This window comes from Pseudopipra pipra, chromosome Z (genome assembly GCF_036250125.1).
Source record: "Pseudopipra pipra isolate bDixPip1 chromosome Z, bDixPip1.hap1, whole genome shotgun sequence".
Classification (NCBI taxonomy): domain Eukaryota; kingdom Metazoa; phylum Chordata; class Aves; order Passeriformes; family Pipridae; genus Pseudopipra; species Pseudopipra pipra.
The window spans coordinates 70,128,841-70,156,505 of NC_087581.1; the positions used below are offsets into that span (position 1 = coordinate 70,128,841).

At 41.1% G+C, this 27,665-nt stretch overlaps 1 protein-coding gene across 1 annotated transcript in view; it reads left to right on the forward strand.

Moving 5' to 3' along the window:
• Positions 1-12,867: 12,867 nt before the first annotated feature.
• CHSY3 (chondroitin sulfate synthase 3) overlaps positions 12,868-27,665 on the forward strand; it is a 142,524-nt gene continuing 127,726 nt past the window's right edge. Inside the window, exons 1-2 of the mRNA XM_064641535.1 lie at positions 12,868-13,804; positions 15,272-15,555. Coding sequence (XP_064497605.1) covers positions 13,093-13,804; positions 15,272-15,555 — 996 coding nt within the window. The 5' untranslated portion in view covers positions 12,868-13,092. The remainder of the gene's footprint in view (positions 13,805-15,271; positions 15,556-27,665) is intronic.

The following is a 27,665-nucleotide window of genomic DNA, read 5'->3' on the forward strand; positions in this document are numbered from 1 at the left end:
CTATGCCTTTAAAACTTGATAAAACTTGCTCTTTAACAAGTACAGGCATGTCTTGAGGATTCGTCCTCACAAATCAGAATAATGTTCTCCTCATAAAAACATTCAATGGTTTATGATTTTTCAAATTTTTCTTTTCATACCTGATGTTCAGAAAGGATGTCAGGATGCCTGGAAAGTTGTTTCCTTCGTAACATCAGCAGCGATGTTGTCTCACAAATCCTCCTTTTCCAGTATAGTTATGGGATTCTTCTCAAGTTTCTTTTCTGACACAAGGCTACTTCTTGCTGATCCATCCTGGTTATATCTGTGTATGCCAACAGCCTTTTGGGTTATCCGCCAAAGTTCAAGTTTACAGGGCCAGCTACATCCACAGCTTTTCTTCTGGCACCAGCCAGTTTGCACTCATGCTGCACGTGGACAGTACACAAGTTTGGCAAGCGTATTTCAGCTTCAAAATCACGCAGTATATTTTTGCAGCTCCCTCTGACACGTTTTTCATGTGCGCCGTGTTTACACAACAGGCAACGCAATATTTTCTAGCGGCTGGCCACGTTGATCTGCCTCAACCAGTGTCATTCCAGCAGCTACATCAAAGGGTCATGCTTTGTGTTAGGGCCAGAGACCTCAGGAAGTGGCCATTATGGTGTTAAGTAAACAGACTTCAAAATAAATGAGTAAAGACTGATGAAAACAGAATAGACTCTGAAACACGATGTTCTCAGAGGCAGGACGCAGGTGAACAAGTGCTGTTGAGTAACAGTCTTGGGTCACTTTGAGAAGTGGGAAGCTGGGAACCCCTTGGGAGTTGGTGGCTAAATCCTCACCCAGTTCCTGAGTGAGGGGATCCTCCTCCTGAGGAACACGGGCAGCTGAGAGCTGCCTGGCACAGAGACGCTGCCGAAATTACCACCATGCTGCTTCTGACAAAAAAACTGGTAGCTGTTTTTTATCATAAAATAATTTTATGATAAATAAAAATAAATTTTATTTCTCCTTACACTCTCTAAAGAGGTGAATAATTTTGACTCATCTTGCACATATAATTTCATGCATGTGGTAATGTTAAAGCAAAAAAATTACTTACTATCCATTTCAGAAAAAGAAAGTGAAGAAAGTGCTCGGTAATTCAACATCATGCTCATAAACAAGGATTTTGTTCTATTTAAATTATGCTGGCAGAATTTGCACAAAACTTAGACATTTCTATTTTTTTGCTTTACAGCCTAGTTCTGTCTTCTAACTCCTCCTGGAGTTTCAGATGAAAAGGAAAGAAAGAAAAAAATAAGAATATACAAGCTGGTTTTATAAGGTAATCAGCCGTAACTGCTATGCGTTATAATTGCAGAATTGGGGTCTAATTTACAAACACTTATTTTCTTCCAGAGAATATTAACACACCAAACAAGTCAGTAAGCACTATTATAAAAGTACTTTTTTGATGATGTAAATTTCCTTTCAACTTATTGTGATTTCTCCACCTACAGCTAGAATTCTCAAATGATAATTTATGTTAAAATAAAAGTGAAGTCTTCAGCAAACAGCTATTCCCTTGTTGAAAATACTGGCATCAAACCAAGGAACGTATGTGTGATTACTGTTGTAATATATAGTTCCTTAAAGTTTCTTAAATACTGAAGTTTTTCTTCACAGATTAATTTGATGCTTTTATTCATGGTAGAAATAACAGAAGAACCAGGAAGAAGAATGTAACCTCTAATTTTAGAGAGCTGATCTTTAATTTTATCTCTCCACTCTTTATATTGAAAAAATCACCAAAGAACCCCCCTCAACAAAGTAGCTTAACTTTGTTACTGTAAATTAAACTTTTCTTTTGGTATGAAGAGATATTAAGCTGTCAGAGAGTATCCAAAGGAGGCAATGAGGATGGTGAAGGGTTTGGAGGGGAAGCTTTATGAGAAGTGACTGAGGGCACTTGGTCCGTTCAGCTGGAGAAGAGGATATTGAAGGGAGACCTCACTGCAGTTACAGCTTCCTTGGGAGGGGAAGAGGAGGGGCAGGCACTGATCTCTGCTCTGTGCTGACCAGTGACAGAACCCGAGGGAATGGCCTGAAACTGTGTCAGGGGAGGTTTAGGTTGGATATTAGAAAAAGGTTCTTCCCCCAGAGTGTGGTTGGGCACTGAACAGGCTCCCCAGGGCAGTGGGCACAGCACCAAGCCTGACAGAGTTCAGGAAGTGTTTGGACAACAGTCTCAGGCACATGGTATGAGTCTTGGGGTGTCCTGCGCAGGACCTGGAGTTGTACTTGATGATCCTGATGGGTCCCTTCCAATTGTGGACATTTTGGGACATGTTTTTGTTGTCAAAACCAAATAGACATGGGCCAAGAGTAGCCTCCTGTGCTCAGGAGAGCTGCACACTCAGGAGAACTTTCCACTTTCAGCTCTTGTTATGCTTTTACATAATAAAAATTGGTGGATGTGCTTCAGGTAGTTCTGCCTGGAAGCCATACTTAGGCAAATGGATCAGTTTTAAAAAGCTGAAGTTAAAGCAGTTTAACACTGGTCCTGTTTTGTTCTCTTAGAGCCTCACCAAACTTGCTATTCTGACTTCTGGCCTTACAGCTGCAACCCAGTTCTCCAAGAACCCTAACTCAAGTTTTGCAGTTTAAAACTACCTTAGCCACACCTAAATTTCTTAAAGGTTCTCTTTGGTACTTTCCTTCGTTATTCTAAACTGAATCCTTATGTGTTTGGTGCTCACACAGTCTGTGTTATCAACTGGTTCAGAGGTAGCTTCCTCAGTTAAAACTGATGAAAAATGTAAGTATGAAGGGGTTTTAAAGGAAAGAAAGATTTTGAGTGCTCACATATCTGCCCTCTGACCTACTCAGCATCATTGCTTTTCTGATACATGCTTTCTGTGTGCCTACAGAAGAAGATCTTATTACCTCTGATACCTGCTTTTATCTTGCACTGTTTTTTTCCCTGTATGCTTTATGACATTTTCATCCTTGTCTTCAGTAATTAAGACAAGGTTGGTCAGTTATTGCACTGGAAATGCAGCAACAGGAATTTCTGTTTCTCATCCTTAGCATTATTTCTTTGAGGAATCACTTCTTTGCTCCCTTTGAATCCTAATGGATTTTTACATGGCAGTGCTTGAGCTTATTCATGCCTGTCCTTTTTGTAATGTATCACTGCTGAAAACTGATACCAATGGTGGGCTCTCTTCTAAGAATATGCCCCCATGCTAATGTCAGCTTCATTGAAAAGGAGGCTTTGAAAAGGAAACGCTTTTTCTTGTGTAGGATCTGTCAGCTAGTGTTTAAGCATAAAGCAGCATGCTGAGCACTCTTCAGTGTGAAAAGGCTTTCAGATACAACCCTGAAAACAGAAGAGATGAATCATGGAGTGCACTGAAGGTGATAATATGACTCTTTCCCCTGTCCGAGTGAAGCTAAATAAAGGGAAGAGAATGGCAAATTTTAAATCTTCAGTGAAATCAGTAATTTCTTGCCTGACCTTGCTAGTGACAGATAAGGAATGCTTTGATTACCCTCTGCTCAAGAAATCACACTTTGGGAGAAGACAAGAGTATGAGAAGAGTTCAGGTCTGTACCTTCACATCAGAATAAGGAAGCTGATCTCTAAAAAATGCCCTTCTCCAGCAAATAAGCTCTGCAGCCTTATGCTGCTTGGGGAATGCTACTCTCAAGGTAGGAGTAGAGCTCTTGATACCTGCTCAACTGGTCTACAAAAAAATACTTATATTTACCAAATATCAACTGTTTTAGCATGTTAATAACCTTTCTTACTGTGACAGAAAACTAAATGTTGAAAATGACAGGGCATAGTTTATCGGATATGGTTTTACGTCGCACTTGCTGCTGAATAGCTGAAATTCATTTAAAATACTTAAAATTCCTAATGGTGATTACTTGAATAAAATGAGACAGAAAAAATGATGGAGGGTAAGCTTTGGTGGCCATTGCAGTCAGTCTTACTAGTCCAAGCAAAACGAGCAGTGCAACCCCTCCTGCAGGATTCTGAAGGGCTGTTGCTTTTGGGTGGTCAGATGGTATCCCTCTGTATCACTCCTGTAGTGTCCTTTTCCCACCATCTGGAAAAGTCTACAGGGTGGCAGTGGTGGAATATACTATTTGAGGAATTTCTATGTGTTGGTGTGTGAATCAAGGGGAATCAACATTTATCTCTCTTGCCCCAGGAGAACTTTCATGCCTTTGTCCACAGAGCACCCAGCAGATCTTTGCAGCCCCCTCTTAGTATGGGTGCCACATCTGCCATAGCAGCTTGGAGGCACAAGATACCACATGGCATATAAATGTGTTCCCTAGCATAAACAAAATGAAAATCCATCAGGATCAGCCTACTGTCATAAACCTTGCATCTTCCAGCCTGGAAGGATGGGTTCCTATGCAGGACAGAAGGCTGACTAACTAACTTTGAAATCCAAAGCCTTTTTGCTTTAACTGAGGTTTTGCATAGATACAGTTCCTGGAAACAGCCATAGATAACAGAATAGAAAGCGAGACAGATAAGCTTATTTTATCATCAGAGGAATTCATCCATATTTGTCTTATGATCATCTGAAATTTCAGGTTACTTATGAGAAGATATCTCTTTGAAACTTGCATCATGTAAATCAGTAAACTTTCTGCACTCTCACCTCAAGGCCACAAGCTAAATTGATGAACTGTTCTGAGTCCTGGATATTTCCTGCAGTTTGTTACATGCTGATGTTCATCAGTGCTGTTAACAGCAGTTCCCCAATAAGCAAACTTTTCTCTCACAAATGTTGCATAAAGAAAGTACAAGTAGCCATGTAATCAGTGGGATTCTGCAAAGCAAATTTGCCAGACCTCATGCTTGATGCCATTGCTCTGAGAATGTTAAGTTGCTAAATGCATGATTCACAAACTGAATTTCATTTCTCTCTTCACTATAGCCACTTTTAAGTCTACAGTTTACCATTCAACTGGTAAACTATATTTTGAGCTACTTTTAAATGTGTTTAGGCGTAAGAAAATTATTAACTTTCTTATTAAAAAAAATGGACATAATTGCAGGCACATTATTTCTGTAATCATAACAAGCTTAATACCCATATTAGTGATTTGGAGTCAGTGCCTTTAAATGTAAACCAGTACTTTTACTTTGTAACACCTCTTACATTATCAAACAATATAGCCTTCAAATGCAAAAGTTTGAGGTATCTTCTTAATTTTATGCACAAAATAAACCTTCTATATTTTTTGGTTTTTTGATTCTCTAATGTCCTAGTTCTGTTAGTACAGCTTCCATGCTAAAAAGAATATATTCTCCTGAATTTGGGCCACAATGTACTGGGTAAAGGAGTAGCCAAAATATGCCAAAAATGAAATGATGGAATGGAAATGTGGGATGCTTCTTTCTTCAACTGTTGGGTTCTCTTCAGCTAAATGAAGGTTTCAAACATTACTAGTCCAATCTCCTATTCATATTATAGGTAAACAATGTTAGTAAAAATTGTGCTGTACATATTTTATATGATGTCTTTTCAACATAGAACAACTGTTTCCTTGTTGAATTGATTTCATGATTGACCTTTCATGCACATATTTTTATTCACAGAATAAAAAAGAGATTTTTTAAATTGCTTTACATGTGTTTTTTTTTAATTCTTGAATGCAATTATAAAAAGATAAATTACACAATCTAACTTTTTCCTTAGAAAATTCCTTATGCCTCTTAGAATATTTGTTTGTTTGTTTGTTTGTTTGTGTTTTCCCCTCAAAATTCTAGGTTCTCTGATCAAGACACTTTATACAAAGTGAGTATTAATTTTGCCAAAAATACAATTACTTTGGAAAAATCTTCTGCTACCCAGAGCTGTCCACTCTTCACACAATGTATTCCAGGTACATACAGCGGGAAATGAGCAGGCAAAAGATAATGTTTTCAAAACTGTCCTAGAATTTTCAGCAAATAAATCAGAAAGCAAGTAGAGAAGCAGCTTCTTTAAAAGTATTTTTCTAAAAAAATGTATTAAATAAAATGGTGTAATAATAACAACTTTGTCCCTAAGATATTGTGTGCTGGTTTGAATTATAATGAAATGCTGCCAGAAACCATCAGACTGCAACTATGGTGTTGTTTCACAAGGTGGCACAGCTACTCTTCATACTGTGCATGTGTACTTTTCCTCAACTAGTATCTAATCAGCCTCCCAGTGTGGCTGTAAAGGAGCCAACCTGCATTCAAATTAAGAAAGCATAAGGAAAGTCTTAAGGCATAAGCAAATTTTCAGGCCCAGTCCAAGGCCTATTGAAATCAATAAGAAGCTTTCCAGTGTCTTCAATGTGAATTTAATAGTTTATCCATGGTGTGTTTAAACTCTCCTGACAGGCTTTCTAATCCTGTGAGTGATTAGCTACAGCAGACAACATATTAAACTTCTCAGGAAAAATAAGCTCATAACGCTTAGCTCTCATCTAGCTTTTTAGAAATCTTAGTATGATTGCTAATACACTCAGCTAGTAATAAGAACTAGAAGCTGACACGTTCAAAATCCTACCAAATTCAATGGGACTGCTTCTAAGTAAATTCTAAAAAGAAGAATACTGAAAGACTGAAAAAGTGGATTCTAATTAAAATTCTTGGTATTTTTCTCTCTTAATTTTAATTTTTCTCTCTTTACATTCTTAATTCAAACTTTGAAAATTCATCTCTAGATTCAGGAGGGAAAACTGACACAATATGACAAATGAATTTTTTTTCCCTAGTTTTACATAACAATTGCAAAACAATGTTATTGCAATTTTTAATGAAGAAGCTGAGTCTTTTAAGTATCATTATTTGTCCTTCATACAGACATTTCAAGTCACAGACTAGAAGGATATTCTATTAGGTGACTTTGGTGCCAAGTTTGAGTAAAAGTCACATTTGAGTAACATTCCTAGCAAATTTGGGAAAAAAAGTTCAGTTTGTTATCAGTGTGTTTAAATCTTCTTCAACAGTTTTTTAAAAAAAGGATTGCATAAATACATGAAAACAACATGGTAGGATCAGACTTCTGGCCTCACTGTTCTGTCCTTTTAATTTTTCCTTTTAAGATGTCATATGGTTCAGTGACACTAAATGTTGGAGGAGGGGACCTGTATATGTCTATTATCACTTTTGTTTTGGTTGATTTATAATGAAAGATAATTATTCAGTTCTTCCTCTGGGAGAGCTGCTCACCTCTGTAGACATCCTACTGTTTCCTTTCTAGGGTATTCTTCTAAGTGGATTGTTTTATTTTTTTACTTAGATTAAATTTTTATTTACTCTGACAGATTTTTCTTTTCAAATGGCTTGAACAACCTTCAGATGCCAACAACCTTTTGGCATCCACTTCTCAAAGCAGTGCCCTCTGCCTTCACAAAACAGCACAACGAAGCACAACAAACAGCACAACAAAGTATATGTCACACGGCTTCCTTGTGTGCATTGCTGCAGCCTGTAGATTAAACACAGAGGGTATGTCCATTGCTGTTAGACATTAACTTTATATTTTACCTTCTTTCCAAGAGGGGGAAAAAAGTAAAAACAAAAAGACTTCTCGTGGCCAGGGTGATCAAATGGTGGTGTTACCTTTGGTACTACAACTATTACAACAAAAACTTTTTCAGTCTTAAGAACATATTTTACAATTTTGAAAGAAAACATTATACAGTTTATTTTCCTACTGTAGATGTTTCAGGGAAGTTACGTTAAGCAAGGAAGGTTTTTACTTCCAGTCTTGATATTCCTCCATACAGGCTATTCTCAGAGTACTTTGAGAACTAAGTGTTTCTTCTGAGGTCTTTAAAAGAGGTATTTTCTGCTGTGCTCCTTACAATAGTAGCTGTCTCTTTACCAGGATTGATGTATATGGCTTTCTGTCTAAGTGCATATGGAGATGTAAGACACTGCTGACTTTCTTTCAAATGGCACAAATTGCTTGCTTCACCTTATGTCTGCCACTAGTAGGCAAAAAAGTGTGACAAAAATGTTAAGACAAACCCATTTAAGCCACCTGAGACTATGTCTTCCATACAAGTCAATGGCTATTGTGGCACCTGAGGAGGAAGAGAGTAAACACTGCTGTCCATCACATAGGATCGTTTAATGTATCCCACACAGAGGTGGGAGCTATGTATGGATGTCTCCTATTCATAAAAGAGAGTGATTTAGTCTCATTTATTTGCATTCCAAGACAAGAGGGAAAACAACTACAAAATACAGACAAGATAAACTGTTTGAAAGAGGAGCAAAATAAAGCAGGTTAAATGAAATTTACATATGAATTGCCTGTGTAAGCTTTAGTGTAATAATTTTTCATAAATAACGGAGCAAGTGTTAAATCTGAAAGGATTTTCCTAAGCATGGATTTCATAGCCCAACCTATCCCATATACTATTTCAATTTGGTTTTAAACCAAAAATAAATTACAGGAGTATGGAGTTCCACGTTGTGCGGGTTTTTTGTTTGTTTGGTTTTTTTTGGTTCTTGTTTTTGTTTGTTGGTTTTGTTTGTTTGTTTGTTTGTTTGTTTGTTTTCACAAATAAAAGCTGGGTTTGGTAACAGTTGATGCTGCAAAATCACCTTGAATCTAAAATTTGAGTTACTGATGGATTTTCAGAACTATGTATAATTCTACAAGATATAAAGGTCTTATTTTCAGTAATGCCTGTTGCACTTCCTTGATCTCAGTCTGGAATAGGACCAAGTCCATGAGCATCAGAAATGGCTCTGTGGACAGCAGTGAAGGAGCAAGATATTGCAGTTGACCTCCTGCTTCAGTAGCTGTCATTTCTCTGCAAGGAAATGGTGGTAAGACTGTAAGTCTGTGAATGTGAGGGAATATACAAAGGATATATTCTCATCCTCTCAGCTTCCCTCTCTTGAAAGAAAGGGCTATACTTATCCAAGATCTGCCTGGGCCCCATGCCTAGTAAAATCAACAGAAAAGGCTTTAATAACATTCATTTGAGGGCTAATAGATTGACCACATAATTACCTTCAAAAATAAAACTGTACCTAGAAATGCAAATGGCTATAGTCAGATGCTGGAATAATACAAGCACAATGTAAAAAGATCAAATTCAGCCATAGGCACTGTGGAGTTTTAGTACATAAAAATAAAAAAAATATAAAGACAATAAAACTATTTCTTAGTCAAAATGCCACTAATGCATGTGATTACCCAGGTATATCAATGAATAAATATACGGTTACAAAAACGTTAAAAGACAGTTGTCAGTTGCAGCTGCTGCTCTCCAAGTGATGTGTATATGCCTCCATAATAAAACTGAATGCTCAAGGGAAATTTCAATCTTAGAGTTCCTAAAAGTTTGCTCTACAAAGACAATTGAAATGTCTTTATCTTTTGCAGGTGGCTGTGCTAGGTCAGATGTGAGCCATTTTTGTGGTGTAGGCATATTATTGTCTTTCACTTAGAGCCAAATGCTATAAATTTTGTTTAACACACCTAAAAGGGAGCTATTCAGACTTATTCACGGTGATATTTTAAAGAATAAAAGTGAAAAAGCAGTGAAAGAACTTTTGGGTTGGCTTCAAAGACTACTGTAAATTTTTCAGATTTGTCTGGTAGCAATAGCTCCCGTCCTTTCAATAATTAATATTCCAGTCTTAAGTTTCCCCTTTCTTGCATCAAGCAGGTCCATTTGTCACCACTTTTTTAAGGCTTTTTTTTGCTTTGAAAATGACATTCATTGCAATGATTCTTTCTTAACTTCCTAACAGACCCTGGGTTTATTGTAGTGGCTGCTACAACATAAACTGAAGCCATCTGCAAATGCAGTTTCAAAATTAACACAATACGTTAACAAGATAGTCTAAAAAAGAAAAAAAAATCTGATTTTTTTTTTTCATCTCTGAAGTTAACTAACCTGTCCTTAATACCTCAAAATCTAAACAAAACCCACTAATTATATGTTAAAGTTCATTTATATGTTAAAGCCTGCCTTGGCAGAACCATGCATCATATGATTTTTGTAGCAACACGTATAAACCAAACACATACAGAAAGCTGAGACAGCATACCAACAATCCTAATTAAATGGTCTCTTATCAGGAATGTCACTAAACTGCTTTATCAAGAAATAGTGTAATGGTTATTGACCTTTGATATGCGTACCTATTTATATGTGTATATTTAATCTTACTATTCTATAAAGCTCTCTTTAGAGCAAAACAACACAATTAACAGTCAGGAGTTCTGTTTCAAGTAACAGCTCAAATGCAGTTGAAGCAATTAATTTCTCTTCATAATCATGCTTCAGTTTTTTGACAAATTGCAAGTTTTAGCAGCTGGTTACAAATATGAAAAGAAATCCTACTACTCTAGCAGACCTGTTATTTTATGTCGGATATCTGAGGTTGAATGAAATATGGAAACATAGTTCAATGAGTTCCTTTCTGACTATGGAATTCAACTGGATGCTTTATTTTCCCTATTCAGCTCTAATGTGCTCCTGGGCTATGTGTGTTTCAGCTGATCAACCTACACTGTTAAAGTGTCATTTCTTGAGACGACTGACACAGGGCATGGGACCAGCAGGATATAAGACTGTGCCCAAAGACAGATTCACAGCTTATTCTAAGCCCCACTTAAAGTGAAGCTAGCTTTAGTCAGTGCTTTCCACCTATGGCTGCTGTGAAGAGATTGTGAATGGAGTTTTAGATGCCCTGTACATGATTTGGAAAGGCATTCTGAACACAGGTACAGGACTGTTATTATTAGCCACTAGATGCCACCGTTGCTCCTATAAAAGTGGTCCACTCTGTGTCTTCGTCCATTAAACCCCACAAAATCTTCAACTGATTTCCCCATGTTATATCAAAATAGTGGTACAGCATTGAACTAAAAATATAAATCTAGATACACACCTTATACTCAATTCCTTTACAAACTATTCTGATACTCACAACACCTTAAGGTCCATTTTCATCTTGGAAGCATGTAAAGGGCTTTATGGTCACCTCTCATGGGTTTACCTGCGCTTTCTGTGACAAAAATAAGAGCTGTCAGACCTGAGGAGTCAGCACAGTTGACACTGACTGAAGTAATTTCAGTATATGCATAAGCAATGGAAGTGGCTTAGTGTCGTCATACATTGTACCTCTGCGACCCCATAGCAGTAAGTTGTCTGAAAATTTAGGACACCATTATGATGGGGTTGTGTAGGTCTAAAGGAGCCCCTGCTACTGGAGATGGTACCGCACATGACTCACCAGGACCTATCAATTCCCAGCTGTTTGCAAGGAGCTGGGGGGAAGGGCTGAGAGATAGTATTTTTAAATGCAAGACTCAAATGGAAAACAGAAACACTCATAATACTGATAATTCTCAATGCCATTGTAAAGGCTTTCTGGAGGACATCCTTCCAAATTGTCTATTCGTAGCTTGGTAAAGACAGACCCAGGATCTGCTATCTTGTTGCTCACAGAACATCTCAGGTGGTGTTTACGTGCCCAGACACAATGCTTGGATTGTTGTTTTTAGTGATGACAGCTGGAGTAAATACCTAGTGCCTTACTGTTTGATGGCATAAATGCACCAGCCTGTGTGCACGTGGAGAGGAAATTAATGATGGGCTGCTTTGGAAAGGATGCTTAATCCTGGGGAAGCCACAGAGTATGTTTACTGAGCCTGATACTTCCACATCCCAAAACCATGAAGAGCACACCGAATGCTCATTGAATGTGGCAGTCACACAGAAAATCTGCAAATTACTTCAGTAGGTGACCTCTTCATAGTTAAAGACTATACAGAGTAGACTTTCTTTGTTAGGTGGGCGAAGTGATACCTTTTTCCAAAAAGGCTTGAAGTTTTCCTCTCACTATTCCAGTACTTCTGCTAGCATCACACAAAAGCAGCCTCCATACTCCTCCTCTCACCTTGACATGTGTCTGACAATTGATAAAGTCATATGAAGTGACACACAGTGCCATAGACTTAGTTATAAAAATGGGTGGTTTTGCTGAAAAACTGTTAAATATACGCTACTGTATCTTCTGTCGCTTGGATGTATTTCAGTGAAACAACAAATTGGATGTGATGAGCAGTTTATGGCTTTCACTGGAGATGGGCATCTTGCACAATTAAATAAGGGATGCATATAAATATGGAGGATAGGCAAGCAACCTTAAACTTCAAAATTACAGCTGTTCCTATAGGAACAGTGTCCTAGTCATTTAATTCCTACTGTCGGTCATCCCAGGCTGCGGACAACGCCGTAACCCTGAGGTCGGGAATCCACGCCACAGGGCAAGGCGCTCTCCGCTGGGGAGTTGTTAACTGTCCGGGGCGGAAAGCAGAGGCCAGAGTGGGGGCAGAGGAGACAGCTTCCCTCCTCCCGACACGACACCCCGGACCTGCCTCCCACGACCCCCACTCCGGAGAAGGCCGGGCGCGACTGTCCGGCCCGTGGCCGCCCTCGGGCGATGCGGCTCCGCGCCCGCACATGAGCCCCCGACCTCCCCCGCTGCGGCAGCGGGACACACCGCGGCACCCCGAGCACACCAGGCGAGGGGACACCGCCACCCCACCGCCCCGAACCGCCCTCCGCCCCCGCCCCGGCCCCAGCGGGCGGAGGGGTCGCCGGCGGGCGGCGGGGCTGGACCGGGGGCCGAGGCCGCGGCGAGGGGGGATCCGCGAGCGGCACCTAAAAAAATCGTTTCCTTCCGGAGCGGCGGCGGCGGCCGCCACTTCCCCGGCGCGGCTCGGGCACCGGCGGCGCCCTCCGGGGTGAGGCGCTCGGCAGCCGCGGAGGAAGGCGGCGGGCGCGGAGCGTGGGCCGGGAGCCGTGCGGCGGGGGCTGAGCCGTGGGAGGGGCGGGGAGGGACCAGGCGCCGCCGGGGGCGAGGTGCCAGCGGAGCCGAGGCGCCGCCGCTCGCGCTCCGCCGCCTTCCCGCCCGGAGAAGTTTGACTCGGGAGCAGCGCAGCCGCCCGGGCCGCCGCGGCGGGGCAGGGCAGGGACCTGCGGCAGGAGGCGCCGCGCCTGGGGCCGTCGCGGGACGGGGGTCGCTTCCAAGCGGGACGCCGGCGGCGGTAGCGGCGCTCCGGGAGCCGCCCCGCCCGCGACATGGCAGCGCGATCCCGGAGACCCTGGTTGAGCGTGGTGCTGGGGCTGGTGCTGGGCTTCACCGCCGCTTCCTGGCTCATCGCCCCGCGAGTGGCCGAGCTCAGCGAGAAGAAGCGGCGCGGCGCCAGCCTCTGCTCCTACTACGGCCGCGCGCTGGGGCCGGGGGCAGCGCGGGGCGCGGCGGCGGGCGGGCAGCAGGCGCCGCCGGAGGCACCGGCGGTGCTGGGCGGCACGAGTTTCAGGAGCAGCCCCTGGGAGCTGCCGCCGGCGGCGGCGGAGGGCACGGTGTCCAGCCCCGCTGCTGGCGGGGAAGGGGAGCCGGAGGAGGAGGAGGAAGGCGGCGAGAAGCGGAGCGGTCGGCCTGGCGGCAGCCACAACGGGAGCGGGGACTGGGGGGGTGCCCCGGGCTGCGCCAAGCCCCGCAACTTCCTCTACGTGGGGGTGATGACGGCCCAGAAGTACCTGGGCAGCCGGGCGGTGGCGGCGCAGCGGACGTGGGCGCCCTCGGTGCCGGGCCGCGTGGAGTTCTTCTCCAGCCAGGGCTCCGCCGCGCCCCCCGGGCTGCCCCCGCTGCCTGTCGTAGCCCTGCCCGGCGTGGACGACTCTTACCCGCCGCAGAAGAAGTCCTTCATGATGATCAAGTACATGCACGACCACTACCTGGACAAGTACGAGTGGTTCATGCGGGCGGACGACGACGTCTACATTAAAGGTGACCGGGGCGCGCCCCGCCGGCGGGAGGCAGGGAAGCAGGGAACGGTATCTGGGAGCGCGGCGGGGTCCCATGGTGGGTGCAGGGGAGTGTCGCTTTTCGTCTGGGACGGGGAGCGCACGGGGTATCTCGACCTGCCCTCGCCCCGGCGGCGTTTGCTTCCAGCCCCACCGTGCGGGCCACGGAGAGCCGCCCCGTCGCTGCGGTCCCTGAGGGACCCCCGACGTGCGGAGAGCAGAGGCTGCGGGTTGTACCGCGCCGGGCGCGGTGAGCGGTCCCTTGGGTGGGCGTGGGGTCCCGGTGCTGCGGCCCCCGCGGTCGCGGCCCGACCGCAAGGTGTGTGTCTCTTGGTCCCACCTCGTCCTGGCTCCCCCGGCGGGGTCCGTGCGGGACTCCTCGGGAGCGATGCTGCTGTCACCCGCTTGCCCCGACCCTGGGCTGAGCGAGCGCAGCTGCCGCGGGTGAAGCTGCTGTTCAGTGCAGCGCGTGTCCCCGGACAGCACCACCCCTGCTCCCGTGCGAGTTCCTTAGCACCTTTAGGACATGATGCTCTGCAGCTTCCTTTTGGTCTGCGCCTGTTGCTGTGCCGTTATTCGTGTCGCGTCCCGCGCTCAGGAAAGAGAAGCTGGAGTTGTAAGCGTAAATAAACCCGGGTTGTGAGCTTGGTTGCTTACACTGTTTTAAGTTCACTGAAGGTACCTATACCCTTCCCAGTTTGTCTCTTGATTTTGAGTCACTTAATATGCTCTCTCGTCAGCTGTCACCTGTCAAATATTGGAACATATACACTTGTATATATGTATGTATATTCAGCTGCAGATGTAAAGTTGTCAGTGTTTTCTTTGGGCTCATTTCGAAGTTATAATGAACCTGCCTTTAACTGGTTACACAGTACTGAGTTAAACCTATCCAGAAACTTTCCATTTCAAGTAAACATGAAATCAGAATTTTTTAAAAGAACTAGGTAAGGGGTTTGAAGGAAAAGAGTGTAGCACTGGAAATTGTAGCACTGGAAATAATTTGAAAGGGACTTGAGCTTTACTTTTTTTACTGACAATTAGTCTATAATTAAATGTGTTTTGCTTGGGTAATTTGTTTGCTCTGCTTCCCTGGAAGCAGATTGGAAGCAACCTGGAACCATATTGTCCAAATTTTCTGACTTTGGAGAGAGTTTTAAACTAGCAAGTGAGTGCTTTCCATCAGTATTGGTTGAACAGAGCAAACTCTACTGGTTAAATTTAATTTTGATCGTATTCTGACTTTTGGCTGAAGGAAAATGTCATTAAAACAAACAAACAAAAAAGGCAAACTTGTCCAAGGATATTTTCAATTAGGTGTAGGATTCTACTTTAGAGGAGATTTCCTGTGACAGTCTCAGGTGCCTATTATATTTTTGTAAGAGTTTGAACGACAGGAAAAGAGATGGCTGGCAGAGAAGTCAGAGAAATAACAGTAATTTTTTTTCAGGTGAAAAACTGGAAGAGTTTCTTCGCTCACTGAACAGCAGTAAACCTCTGTATTTGGGACAGACTGGCCTGGGTAACATTGAAGAACTCGGAAAACTTGGGCTGGAGCCTGGGGAGAATTTCTGCATGGGAGGGCCAGGAATGATCTTCAGTCGGGAGGTTCTCAGGAGGATGGTGCCACATATAGGTGAATGCCTTCGAGAAATGTACACCACCCACGAGGACGTGGAGGTGGGCAGGTGTGTCCGGAGGTTCGGAGGAACTCAGTGCGTTTGGTCGTACGAGGTAAGTGATGGTGGGAATCGCAATGTGCTGTTTGTTGGCAGAGTTTTGCGCCCTGCAACGTGAGTGGCTCTATCCACAATCTCTTTCCACCATAATTAAGTTTTAATGCGTGCAGCGGAATGTGAACTGCGGGCTGTAAGGAAAAAAGAGAGGGAAATATTCACTTCGTGTTGCTGTAAGCATGTTTATTTCTACTTGTGTCTTTCTGTTTTCATTGGTGACACTTGTTGCAGCCATGTTTAAGCATGCTGTAAGTTGCTAGAGCATTACCTTCAGAGTTTCTACATATAATCCTTGACAGGGAGCTGCTGTATTTGATGAATGTTGTTCAGGTTGGATCTTTCTAAGAACTTGGGTTTGGATAAGCACGTGGCATATCTGTTTATTCAGCATCACAGTCTCTTAAAATATGTCTTAATTACTCAGATGTATTGTAATGGGGTTCATTATTGGCAGAAGTAGAAATAAGGGTTGTTTGGGTGGGGTTTTTTTGTACATGAATGAAATTTGTTGCACTGCCTGTGTCTATGATACAACTTGAATTGTGTTTTTTCTAGCGTAGGACAGTATTAAAGTGTATTAAGGACATATGCAGTATAACAATTTTTTCTATGCTGAACAGGAACAAATTACTTCATTCAGTAGTGGCATTTTCTGAAGTCATAACAATGTGTTGCAGTACCCAAGAAGTTTATTTGCGATGCCATAACTAAAATTCAGACCTGTTTCTCTGAAAATACTGTGATTATTGGCAAGACTATCTTTGTAGATAAAAATAGACTAAGCATACAACTGCCAGAAGGTGTAAAGGGTTATAGCTAATATGATGAATCTGATTTTAGTTATTTTGACCAGTTCTTTAATATTAATATATGCTTGCCCTTGTGGCACTCCCTCATTAAGCAGGAAAAATCATTTAAATGGGCCACAGTAAGAGGTTATGTGCTATTTGATGATAAAAAGACAGGAAAAATAATTAATTTTGTGGATTAGTGTTTTTCTCAATGTCCTAGGGAAAGGTGGCCATTTAAAAATGGGTTTGGTAGGTTACAATGTATGTAAACAGGTGAACGAAAGTAAATACTGCATAGTTAGTATCAATTAGGTAGAAATCATAAGTGGGGGAAATCTTCTCCTTTACTTAGGAATGGAGGGGTGTTTTTAGAGACCATTTCGATATGTGTTGTAAATGCCAATGTGAAATAATACACCCATTGCACTGTTAGAGCAGGGAAGGCATTTATGGTGCTGATGGAAATCAATGTAGGTCCTTAATCAGACATCCAAACCGCATGCTACACTGGCAGCTTAATCTTACACTCGGATGTGTTTGGGCTGTGTCTGTACAAAGCTGTTTTCCAGTCCTCACGGGCATGTGATGCCTGCTGATCTGTATCAGCTGGCAGCATTATGATTCTGCCTTGACAGTCGTATCTTGGGAGGGGGTTTGGTTTTGTTTTTCTAGTTTGTCTTCCTGGGGAGAAGTCTGGAGAAGGGAAGAAAACTGATAATAGATAGCGTTATCACCATGGTTATGATTTCTTTTGATGCTGAATGTCAGGAATTGTTGGCTGCAGGTACCGAGCTTAAGGGGGATGGAGCAAAAAAAATACAGTTTTGGAGACTGATTTACATGACTGCGCAGAAGCTCAGTTTTTTGTGGTAGGATTGGGGCCTGAAAACAAACATTTTGAAAAAAACCCATGGTTTTATGGGATCTGGAATAGAGTGGCACCAGTCCTGTCTGTCAGTTGCTCTTGAAGGACCTAGGTGTACGTAATAAAGAATGGAAGAAGAAGAAAATGTGTTGGGCGTTGCAATAGCACCTACTTGTTTCAGACCAGTATTTCTGTCTGATTCTGAAGAATCTTTGACTCTGTTGCCAGTACAGAAGCTGCTCCAGAAAACGTAGATGATTAAGACAAAGCTGCTTAGGATGTTATCCCAACGTTAAATCTATATGAAAAGGAAGGAGGGAAACAGGGTGTCCGGAGAGAGAAGCTGGCTTTGTGCTTTGGGTGATTTTTTTTTTTTTTGGTGCTAGGGCACTGAAACTGTTACTGTGTGCTTTTTCATTCCTGTGTTAGATCAGAAATGCTCTTTGTGTGCTCAGATGCATGTGTGGGACTTTCGTCCTGAAGTCCTCTTGTTGTGTTGTAAGTATTAAACTGAGGCCTGCTGAGCTGCAAGACTATTATGAACTTAGTTGATTTTGGTGAGAAGTATAATTTGTATTTTGTATGTGTTGCTGAAGACTATATCAACTGGAAACAGTTTCATTAAAATTCATAGAAGCTTTTCATCTCCAGAAGAGTTGAATCACTGTTGCCTCACTTTTTACTAGATTTCTTTTCTAAGAACTGGATCAGAAAGTCTCTTTTTGGTGAGGGTGAAATAAATCAGAGTTAAAGAGAAAACCTGAAATGCTTGATCTTTTCTGGGTGACTCAACTGTTGTAGTTAAGACTGGCTGCCTGTCAGAGTTTATTCTGCTGCCACTTAGGGTCAGCAAGTAAGCATATGGTAGCTTATATGCATAATATGCTTGCTGGCAAGGAGTGTGTTACAACTTTTACTTTATTTTTTCCTTGGCAAGTTTTTTTTTTTTTGTTGTTGTAAGAATGAATAAGAAAAGAAGATGTATATGAGCCTACGATGAGCGACTCTCATATTTGGGACTTTCTAGAGTTTAATTCTAGTTCTGCCAGATTTGAAGTCAGGTCTAAAGTTTGGGTCTCCCAAATACCAAATGACTCATGGCTGCAGTGATGAGCCTCTCTCTGTCTCTGCTGATGGAGCTTCTCCACTCTAAATAAAGAATTTTTCATTAAATTGTTGAGAGAGTGAATCTAATAACAGGGATTTTAGAGCACTTGTGAGGAATGGAGGTCAGAAAGACCTGCCCTCAGGCTGGTGTCTCCTCTTGGTTGTTGTCAGGTTCTGCAGGACTTGTGCAGCCCTGTGGTGAGCTGGAGCAGGGGTGGGCTCTGCCTGAAATGTGAACCTGAACAAAAGCATTTCTTTCGTCTGAATCAGTGCTCAGGGCAGACTCTTGCTGAGTACCAGCATCAGAAGGAAGAAGAGGTGGTCACAGTCAGCCAGGAATGAAGGGCCAGGAGAGTGTCAAACTACTCACTTGGCAACAGCTTACATTCAGATTGGCTCGAAGCAACAGCTGAACTGTAGTGTAAATCTTGTCCATTTCCTTGCTTCGTGAGGAAGGATTGTATTATGGATGCATCATTTTCTTTCAACAGAAGATAAATCCTTGTTCTGGTATATTTTTTCAATTATGTGTTGATTTATCCTCCAGTTTTGGTGATGCTGCAATGATTAAGGTATAATAAACTTGACAAAATTGTTTAAAATATCTCTATAAAAAATCTTTTAGTTTTTGTAAGGTTTTAGCATTGTCTGCTTCCCCAAATCAGAAGCTGTAGAGATTAAAAAAGGCCTTTTGTTTCTGTGCTTTGAAAATCCATATTTCAGGCTATCACTTTCTTCCACTAATTTTGAAGCCTTGAAATAGTTTCCTTTTAAAGGAATGAAGAAATTAGATTGATTTTAGTGACTCATATATGTTCTGTATTTTGAAACAAAAATGTAGTTAAAAACCTGAGACGCTGTGCTGTTCCTCGCTTAGATTTTCAGCAGGGATTTGACTATAGAGGACCACTTGGAATAAAGGGCTGATTGCTTTACTTCTTCCTTTCTTTTTCTTTTTTTTTTTTTTTTTAAATTGTATTTCTGGTTTCAGAAGGCCATTTTGTAATTTTTAAAGTAAGTTTCTAACAGATGCAATAGCGTAGTTCCAGAAGAGGACAAAATAAAATGCTGTGTATGAGTTTACTGGCTATAACAATTGAAGCAGAACTCAAACACTGTCAGAGTGTAAAGAGTATCAGAGAATGCAGTTTGGTTTTTGTTTGTTTGTTTGTTTTTGTTTTTTTTTTTTTTAGAAAATGAAAAATGACAAATGCAGCAAAATATCTGAACACCATTCGTCGGTGTATTTGTAAAATTTATTCAAATAAATGTTCGTAAAGTTTTTCCTTTTGTGGCCTTTTTTCCCTTTTTGTAGGAGAAAATAGCACAGACTGTCTCAAGTTAGAAGGAATCCATAAGGATTATCAAGTTCAAAGTGAGCTACATTAATTTTAAACTCAAAAACTACATTTATGCAAAATACCCCGTATACTTTTGATCTTAGGGTAATGTGTACGTTGATGTTGAAAGAAAATATAGTACTTTGTGCTACAAGAAGTCCACGTTATTGATACATCTATTTTTCCTCATTGTTTCTTTTCTCCTTTGCCAAAGTTCTCTGACAACGGTAGAATACAGTCTCATTACTGTAACATTTTTAAGTAAAATAGCTCTCTAATATTCTATTTGTTTTTGATTCCTAGTAGTTACAGTAAATATTACAGTAAATATCTTGGGAAAATGCTTCTTTGGATCAGGCTGCATGCTCAAAAGAATTCCCTTTACATTGGTATTTTGACAGTCTCCGGAGGTTCTGGAACCTTTGTAACCCCATCTTCTGTCTTGCTCTAAAAATACTTTATATTTTCCCTTTTAATTTAAGTTTTTCTTCCTGATGCCATGTAATTTTTCTTTTGAGGCTTTATCTCTGACTTTGATGAAGATGTTGGTGGATCACAACTAAGCTTAGAGTTCAGTGCTGTTTTTTGGTGAAAAACAAGAATTAGAGGTACATGTGCCTTTGATGATGATAAAATGGTATTTTGCTCATTTGGGTGCTGGACTGATCAGTCTTGAAGCAGCAGTACCCACCCACACTTAAGCTGTTGAGTTTGGGCAGCTTCATTAGGTAGTTACATAAATGCAGCCATAGCTAAAAAAAGCCAAAACCACGGAGTGAACTAGAAGTGATCCTATAATAAAAATGCATGGAGGAGTGGACCCCTGTAACAGGTATCTCTGAGGGTACATGCAGAGGAACCAGATGAATCCAGAGGCCTCAGAACTATTTGCATAAATGGCCAATTACTGATACAGGATTTTTTGTGTGCTGTCATAACTTTGCTATTAATATCTGTCTGATTACAGTAACATTAAATGTACTTATAAAACTTGTGATTCTCACCTGCTCAGCAAAGCGAACTGTATTTTCATAGTATTGTAGTATAGTGTTTCTGTGTGTAAATGATAATGAATAAATGCAAATCATGCATATCCTACTGCAATAACCATGGTGCTAAATTGTGTCATTACTCTTGCCCTGCTCTTTCTCTGCCTTTGTAAGTAACCTCTTCTCATTCATTTGCTCATTTATCTGGAGAATCTGGGGACATTGCCTGTGGTCACTGCCTCCCTTGGGTTCAGGTATCCTGGGGACTCCCTGTCTGCTTGCCCCTTCTTGATTCTTCCATGATTAGCTTGACTGGGATTCAAGGAAGTCCGTGGTGAGAAAACAGAGTTGTCCCTGGTACTTACATGTTATTGTGTTTCCTCATGTGGCTCAGCACAATGGCAGGAGTTGGAGATATATTTTTTAGGGGTCTTTATTGTGAAGGATATTGTTCCCATATCTACCATGGAGATGTGCAGCAGAACCCACAAGCCCATGGCTATGGTCCCCTGTATGGTGGCATCTGATCTGTCGAACCAAGAGCTAAGGGGGCTGTTTCTCAGCCTGGTTGAGAGCTAGCTTCTCTTAGGTTTCTGGCTTGGTTTCAGGTTGTGTGTCCTGTGTTTTCTGCTCTGCCTTAAGAGGAAATACTGCTAGCACCTTTATGGAGTTTGACAGCTGCGTAATTCTGACACCTGGTGCTGAGTTACCAAGGTGCAAAGACTCTGTGGGTGTGTTTTCATGTCCATGATGAAGAATGGATGGCTACACCTTCCTTCTAATGTGTTTTCATCTAACATACCAGCAGCTATTTATGTGCAGGACTATGAAGGCTAGCTAACAGCTTTCTAGTCAATTGCAAGTGTTTGTATATTCTTAAAGCAAGTATTTCAAAGGTTTTCCTCCTTAAGAATGAGCTCTTGTTTGACTTACCAAAGGATCCCACAGACAATCAAAAGAAAAAGTTCTTAAATGATTGAAAATATGTCTTTAGTTCTGTATATGGGTATCCTGAACCATCTCTCAACTTCCCTGAATATTTAAAGCTAACCATGTTGGACTTTTTTTCCCTCAAGTTTGCTTTCAGTTTATTGGAAATGTTTCCTCAAGACTTTTATGGAATTGAATATATCCAGGTGGTACTTCCACAGACATCTAGTGCAGAAGTCTAGGTGTTCAAGTGTGTTTAAAAATGGTGTTTGTCATGAGCTGATGCAATTGTGGCACAACTATTGTAAGAGTCATCTCATTTAAACCCATCACGTCATCAGTCAACAGTACCTTATTATTATACAAGGAATAAGATTGATTTTTAAAAAGAGAGTAACAGATGAAGAACTTCTCTGCTTTAGGGTCAACAGAGGAGTTGGTGCTTTAAGGGAATTAATGAAACAAAGCATAATGAAACCCTGATGTTTACCTTTTAACCTGAAATAGTTTTCTGTACTTTGCCTTAAAATCGAGTAAACGAAACCACATGGGAAGCAATAATTCTTACAGATATTTTCAGAATTATCTATATTTTCAAAATATCCTCCTTCCTGTGTATTCTGAAATAAGTTTCCCTTTCACATGTACAGATCTGGTTGTGGTTATTGGTCATGCTTTGAGTAACAGTTTTGTTTAACTGTCCTACTTGAGTCTTTCCGAAGATGGAGGGTTTGTTGCAGATTACCAGGTAAATTAAATAGTGGAGAGTTACTCAAAGTGTGTTTAGTCTTCTCAAAGACACTAATAGTCCACAAGATGTGTTCTCCTACTGCCTTCCAACTCCCAGTGCAGATGGAGTCTCGTACTGGTTCTGGGCTGTTCTTTGTATCTCTTCTCATCCTGACTTAAAAAAATCTCCCACAGATAACTTTTTCCTGACTTTTACTTTCCAACATCCCATCTCTTGACATCAAAAGACACACTTCCACTGAAATAAAAAATACTCACAAAGAGAGAAGCTGGAAGTTGTAAACAGGGTAATTATTTGAAATAAGCGCTAATTAAATGTACTTTTGAAACCTAATGAAATATTACAGTATTTCATTAAGTTTCAAAAACAGGATATGTCTTTTTTTAAAAGAATAAGCTTTTAAACTACTCTTTCAGTTTGTATCTTTCTTGGGAGTTTTCTTCAAGTACACAGATAGGTATGAAGTGTAACTGGGTCATTTTAGGTCGTCATAATTTATTTATTCTGTGGTTCTCATTACCAAAGTAGTTTCCAGCTCTTTTCAGTTCTTATGTGAGAAGAAACGTATTAAGCCATAAGTATATGATGCTGTAACGTATTCTCTGCAGTATGCTTGTATTTAGTTATTCCATTGCATTGCATAACATGAAATACTCGAAGAATACATATATTATTAAAAGTGTAGCAAGACCTGCTATGCTTGGAGGAATTTATTCTATCTAAATCAGTGCTGGATACTGATTTAAGCTCAAGATGAGTGCACAGGTTGGTCACTTACTAATACATATTTAGAACTGGGCAGCAAGTAAATGTGTAGTTCCACCCCAGCTGCAATATTTTTGGCTTCTGAGTATTACACTAAGGAAAGATTTTTGGCCTGCCTGTAAGAATTCTTTTAAAGCATTCATATACTTCAGAAAATAAAGAACATCTTGTACTAGAGGTATAATTTTAGGAAATTCTGGAGGAGGATAAGGAGCCTGGTAACTGATACAGGCTTCTTGAATGCTGTTTTATGATTTAGTCTTAAAATGAACCTAGGAAGGGAAAGATGTTGCCTTTTTTTTTTTTTTTTGTTTTGTTTTGTTTTGTTTTGTTTTGTTTTGTTTTGTTTAATATAGTGCTTTTGACAGAATCAACTAGTTTGGAAAAGACTTCTGAGATCATCAAGTCCAACCTGTGACCTAACACCACTTTGTCTACTAGACCATGACACCGAGTGCCATATCCAGTCTCTTGTAAAATACCTTCAGGGATGGTGACTCCACCACCTCCCTGGGCAACCCATTCCAGTGTACGATCACTCTCTCTGTAAAGAATTTGTTCCCAATGTCTAACCTAACCCCTCCTGGCAGTGCTTAAGACTGAGCCCTCTTGTCCTACTGCTGGTTCCTGGGAAAAGAGACCAACATCCCCCTGGTTCCCCCCTCCTGTCAGGGAGTTGCAGAGAGTGAGGAGGTCTCCCCTGAGCCTCCTCTTCTCCAGGCTGAACAGCCCCAGCTCCCTCAGCCTCTCCTCACAGCACTTGTGCTCCAGACCCTTCCCCAGCCTCGTTGCTCTTTTCTAGACCTGCTCCAGCCCCTCGAAGTCCTTCTTGAGCTGAGGGCCCAGAACTGGACACAGCACTCCAGGGGTGGCCTCACCAGCACTCAGTACAGGGCAAGAATCACTTTCTTGGACCTGTTGGCCACACCATTCCTGATCCAGGCCAGGATCCATTGGCCCTCTTGGCCACCTGGGCACACTCTGGCTCATGTTCAGCTTCCTGTCAATCCAAATTCCCAGCTCCCTTCCTGCCTGACTGCTCTCCAGCCACTCTGTCCCCAGCCCGTGGGGCTGCCGGGGGTTGTGGCCAAAGTGCAGGACCCGGCACTTGGCCTTGTTAAACATCATCCCGTTGGATTTAGCCCAACTCTCCAGCCTGTCCAGGTCACTCTTTTGCCTTTGCATTTGCTGGCATAAGGGAGGTTCTGGTTCATAAGGCAGCATGTGTGAATGAGCACGTCATCGTGTGGAAGCAGGTGCATTGAAGAAATGCAGCATTTCTTTAGCGATACACATGGCCTAACTACAGTGGAAATGTATGTGACCTTAACTACTGTATGAGGCATACACTGTAAATCTGCGTGCACGAAAATGTACGTGTGTACCTACATAGGCATGTGTTTAAAGCTTGTGCCTAGTTGATAGCCAGGCTTCCAGTGGCATCAGTGAAGGTCCTCTGGAGCATAAGCTGTGCTTCTAGGTGCTTGTTGCAGTCCCTCTACTATACAGCTTAATTTAGCTTTCAGTTTGTTTTTAATTTCTCTTTGTAGTTACATCTGTGTCCTTCTGTTCTGTATATAAGCATATTTTGGCTTCAATTTAACGTAGTTTTTTTTGGGGTTTTCTTGAAAGCTTTTTCTTTCTGGCTACAGACAGAAAGCACACCTATTATCTTAATAATTTCATCATAGGAAGGGCCCATCTTATGGACCAGCTCTTATCCTTCCAGAATCGCACAACTTCCTATTGTTGATCAAGATAAAACACTGTGACTTTTTCTGTCACTTTTTATCAATTTGGGGCAAAATTTCTGCAGTGCTGTGAGTCTTGGTTCCAGAAGTCAGGAAATTTAACTGTAACAAATGTAGCTGGTGACTAAGCTTTCAGTAAAATGCTTGACTCAACAAATGAAACAGTTTTGTTATGTGCTTTTTGATATTTTTAATTGTTGTTTTAAAGTAATCTGATAGGTATGAGTCTGGCCTGTTAGAATGAGTGAAAGCAGGTGCTGGTATTTTTGATTCTTCTTTTCTTCTACTCAAAATTTTTGTAATTAATTTTTTTGTCATATGGTAGGGGAAAATAACTGCATCTAACTGAGAATAGTTGACTGTAATAGAAAATGTTTTCAAATGGTACAAAATATTTTTTCTTAGTGTTTGGGTGTAGTAATTTTGAGAAATGTAGTCTTAGTGTTTCCAAGAGGGTCCTGTAAATGTATATGTATTTTTTTTGTGGCATTTCATGCTTGAGGCTTGCTTAGAGTTTTGGAGTGTGTCTGTTACATCTTTGCAAAAATTGGTTTTTGTTTGTACTTTCAAGAAAGAGTTCTGTACTGAATGCACTGGTCATTCCTCTGTCCTGGCCATAGTAAATCTGTGCTCACGTCCCCTGTTCCAAATCCTTGATTTTTCCACTCTGCTAACTCCAAGAATAAGCCTAACTTCTGACTCTGTTCTTAAGTTCCTATCTGTGCTGTGCTGCAGGCGTGTGTGCTTGAAGGTGGCAACTCTGTCATGGGAGACAGATGTAAAAGATGTGTAGTCTTAATGGGGCAGAGAGCCTTGAAGCGAGCTAAGACTGGTCTTGTTTCTTCAGTGTGCTTATCAGCTAGCCCAGCCAAGCCTGAGCTTCCTAACTCATCGCTGGAGAAATACTTTGAACAGCAGTGGCTTTATTATTTTAGCTGTGCTCCTCCTAGGAAAACTGGCTGCTCCCGACTTGAATGGGTGGACTGACTCTTTGATGGGTAAAAAACTGGCTGGAGTGCTGGGCCCAGAGAATTGTGGTGAATGGAGCTAAATCCAGTTGGCAGCTGGTTGCTGGCAGCGTTCCCCAGGGCTTGGTTTTGGGGCTGGTCCTGTTTAACCTCTTTATTGATGATCTGGATATGGGGATTGAGCGCACCCTCAGTAAATTTGCAGACAACACTAAATTGGCTGGGAGTGTTGATTTGCTCAAGGGTAGGAACTCTGGGTTGATAGCTGGATTTGATGATCTCGAAGGTCTCTCTCTCAGCCTTAACAATTCTATGATTCCATGAATACTAGGAGCAGGAGAGGGAAATGCTGGAAGAAGGTCGGTTGGAATAACAGACGTGCCTTTGAGATCGACCTATTAGAGCTACTACGAGTCAATTGCCTTCTTATTCCACTTTAAGCAATGAATAATCATAAAGACCATTAAATATTTGTCATTTAGTTTGTTTGTTACCAGCTATTTCTGGAGACTGGTGATTATTATAGCAATTGTTGTGCCTTGAAGTATGTAGGATTGTAGGGCCCTCATCCCCATGTGAGAATCCATGTTCCTGTTAAATATGCCAGTTATCTTCTATAGTATTCACCTATTTCCCGTGTTTTGCTAGTGCACTGAGGGATGTGAAAGCACTTAAGCTTCTACATTGATCTGAATAGGATTTCCATTAGCTGTGTATGCTGTTGATAAAATGCTGATAAAATTTCATTAGTTCAGAGGGGGAAAAATCTAACTGAGTACCTCAGAGCAATCATGGTAAAATACGTTCCTGAGAGTATGTTAGTTATTGATTAAATAGGAGCAGTCAAATTTTTCATAGTTCTGAATCCTGGTGATACCTACTTTTTTGTCTGAAAATATTCTTTAGTAGTAGCATTTCTGCAGGGTAAGTCCAGAACTGCGGGAGCTTCCTGTTCATCTCAATTTAAAAGAGCTTTGCTGTTATAAATTGGAATGTTTAGTTTAGTACTAAACTCATAATTTTAGTAAATAACCTCATTGTTAATTTTTCATTGCTAAACGTCTTTTGGAGACTTACTGTTTTCCTTGGAAATGGCCTTTGAAAAGATTTACTTGGTGGTTGTGTCATAAATCTGTGAAGTGGCCAACAAAAACAAACTAGCTGATGTTTTTACTAGTTTTTATATCCATCTTACCTTCAATGTAGGCACACTGTGTATTCTTTCAGACTTGAAATAAAATGTGATGCCCTGAGTTGGTGGAGGAAGGGATTTGTTCTTTCCTCATTGATTTTTATTTAGTTGTTTCTATTTAACCATAGAATTAATAACCAAAGAATTAATAAAAATAATAATAACCATTAATCAATTTGGTCAAAATAAGTCTGTCTCTGCAGAGTAGATACTAGCCTGTAGAAATGAAGTAACTTTTTGTCCTTGACATATCCATAACGATTATGTAGGTAGGTAATAAAAATAGTTGCTGGTTTAAGTATTTCAGTTTTATGGGAAGAGTAGGTTTAATGACTAGTACAAGGATAAACTCATAAAGAGTTGCTCTGTTATATTTTTAAACAGTTTTCAGAAAATTTTTAAGTATTTTGTGGTGTAATTATTCTATTTTGTTCACTGGGGAAAAATACATAGTAATGAGAGACGTTCAGTAGAGTTTTTGGCATCTGTTAGTCAGTACAGATAATAAACCAGCAGCACTGTTGTATGTAACTGGTTGATATTTCCATGAGTTGAGACAGTCTAAGAAAGTACTTAAGATACCTTACAGACATCCTTACTTTTTATAAACATATTGATCTCCATCCGAAATAGTAAGGTTTTCTATTGTTGCTTGTCCT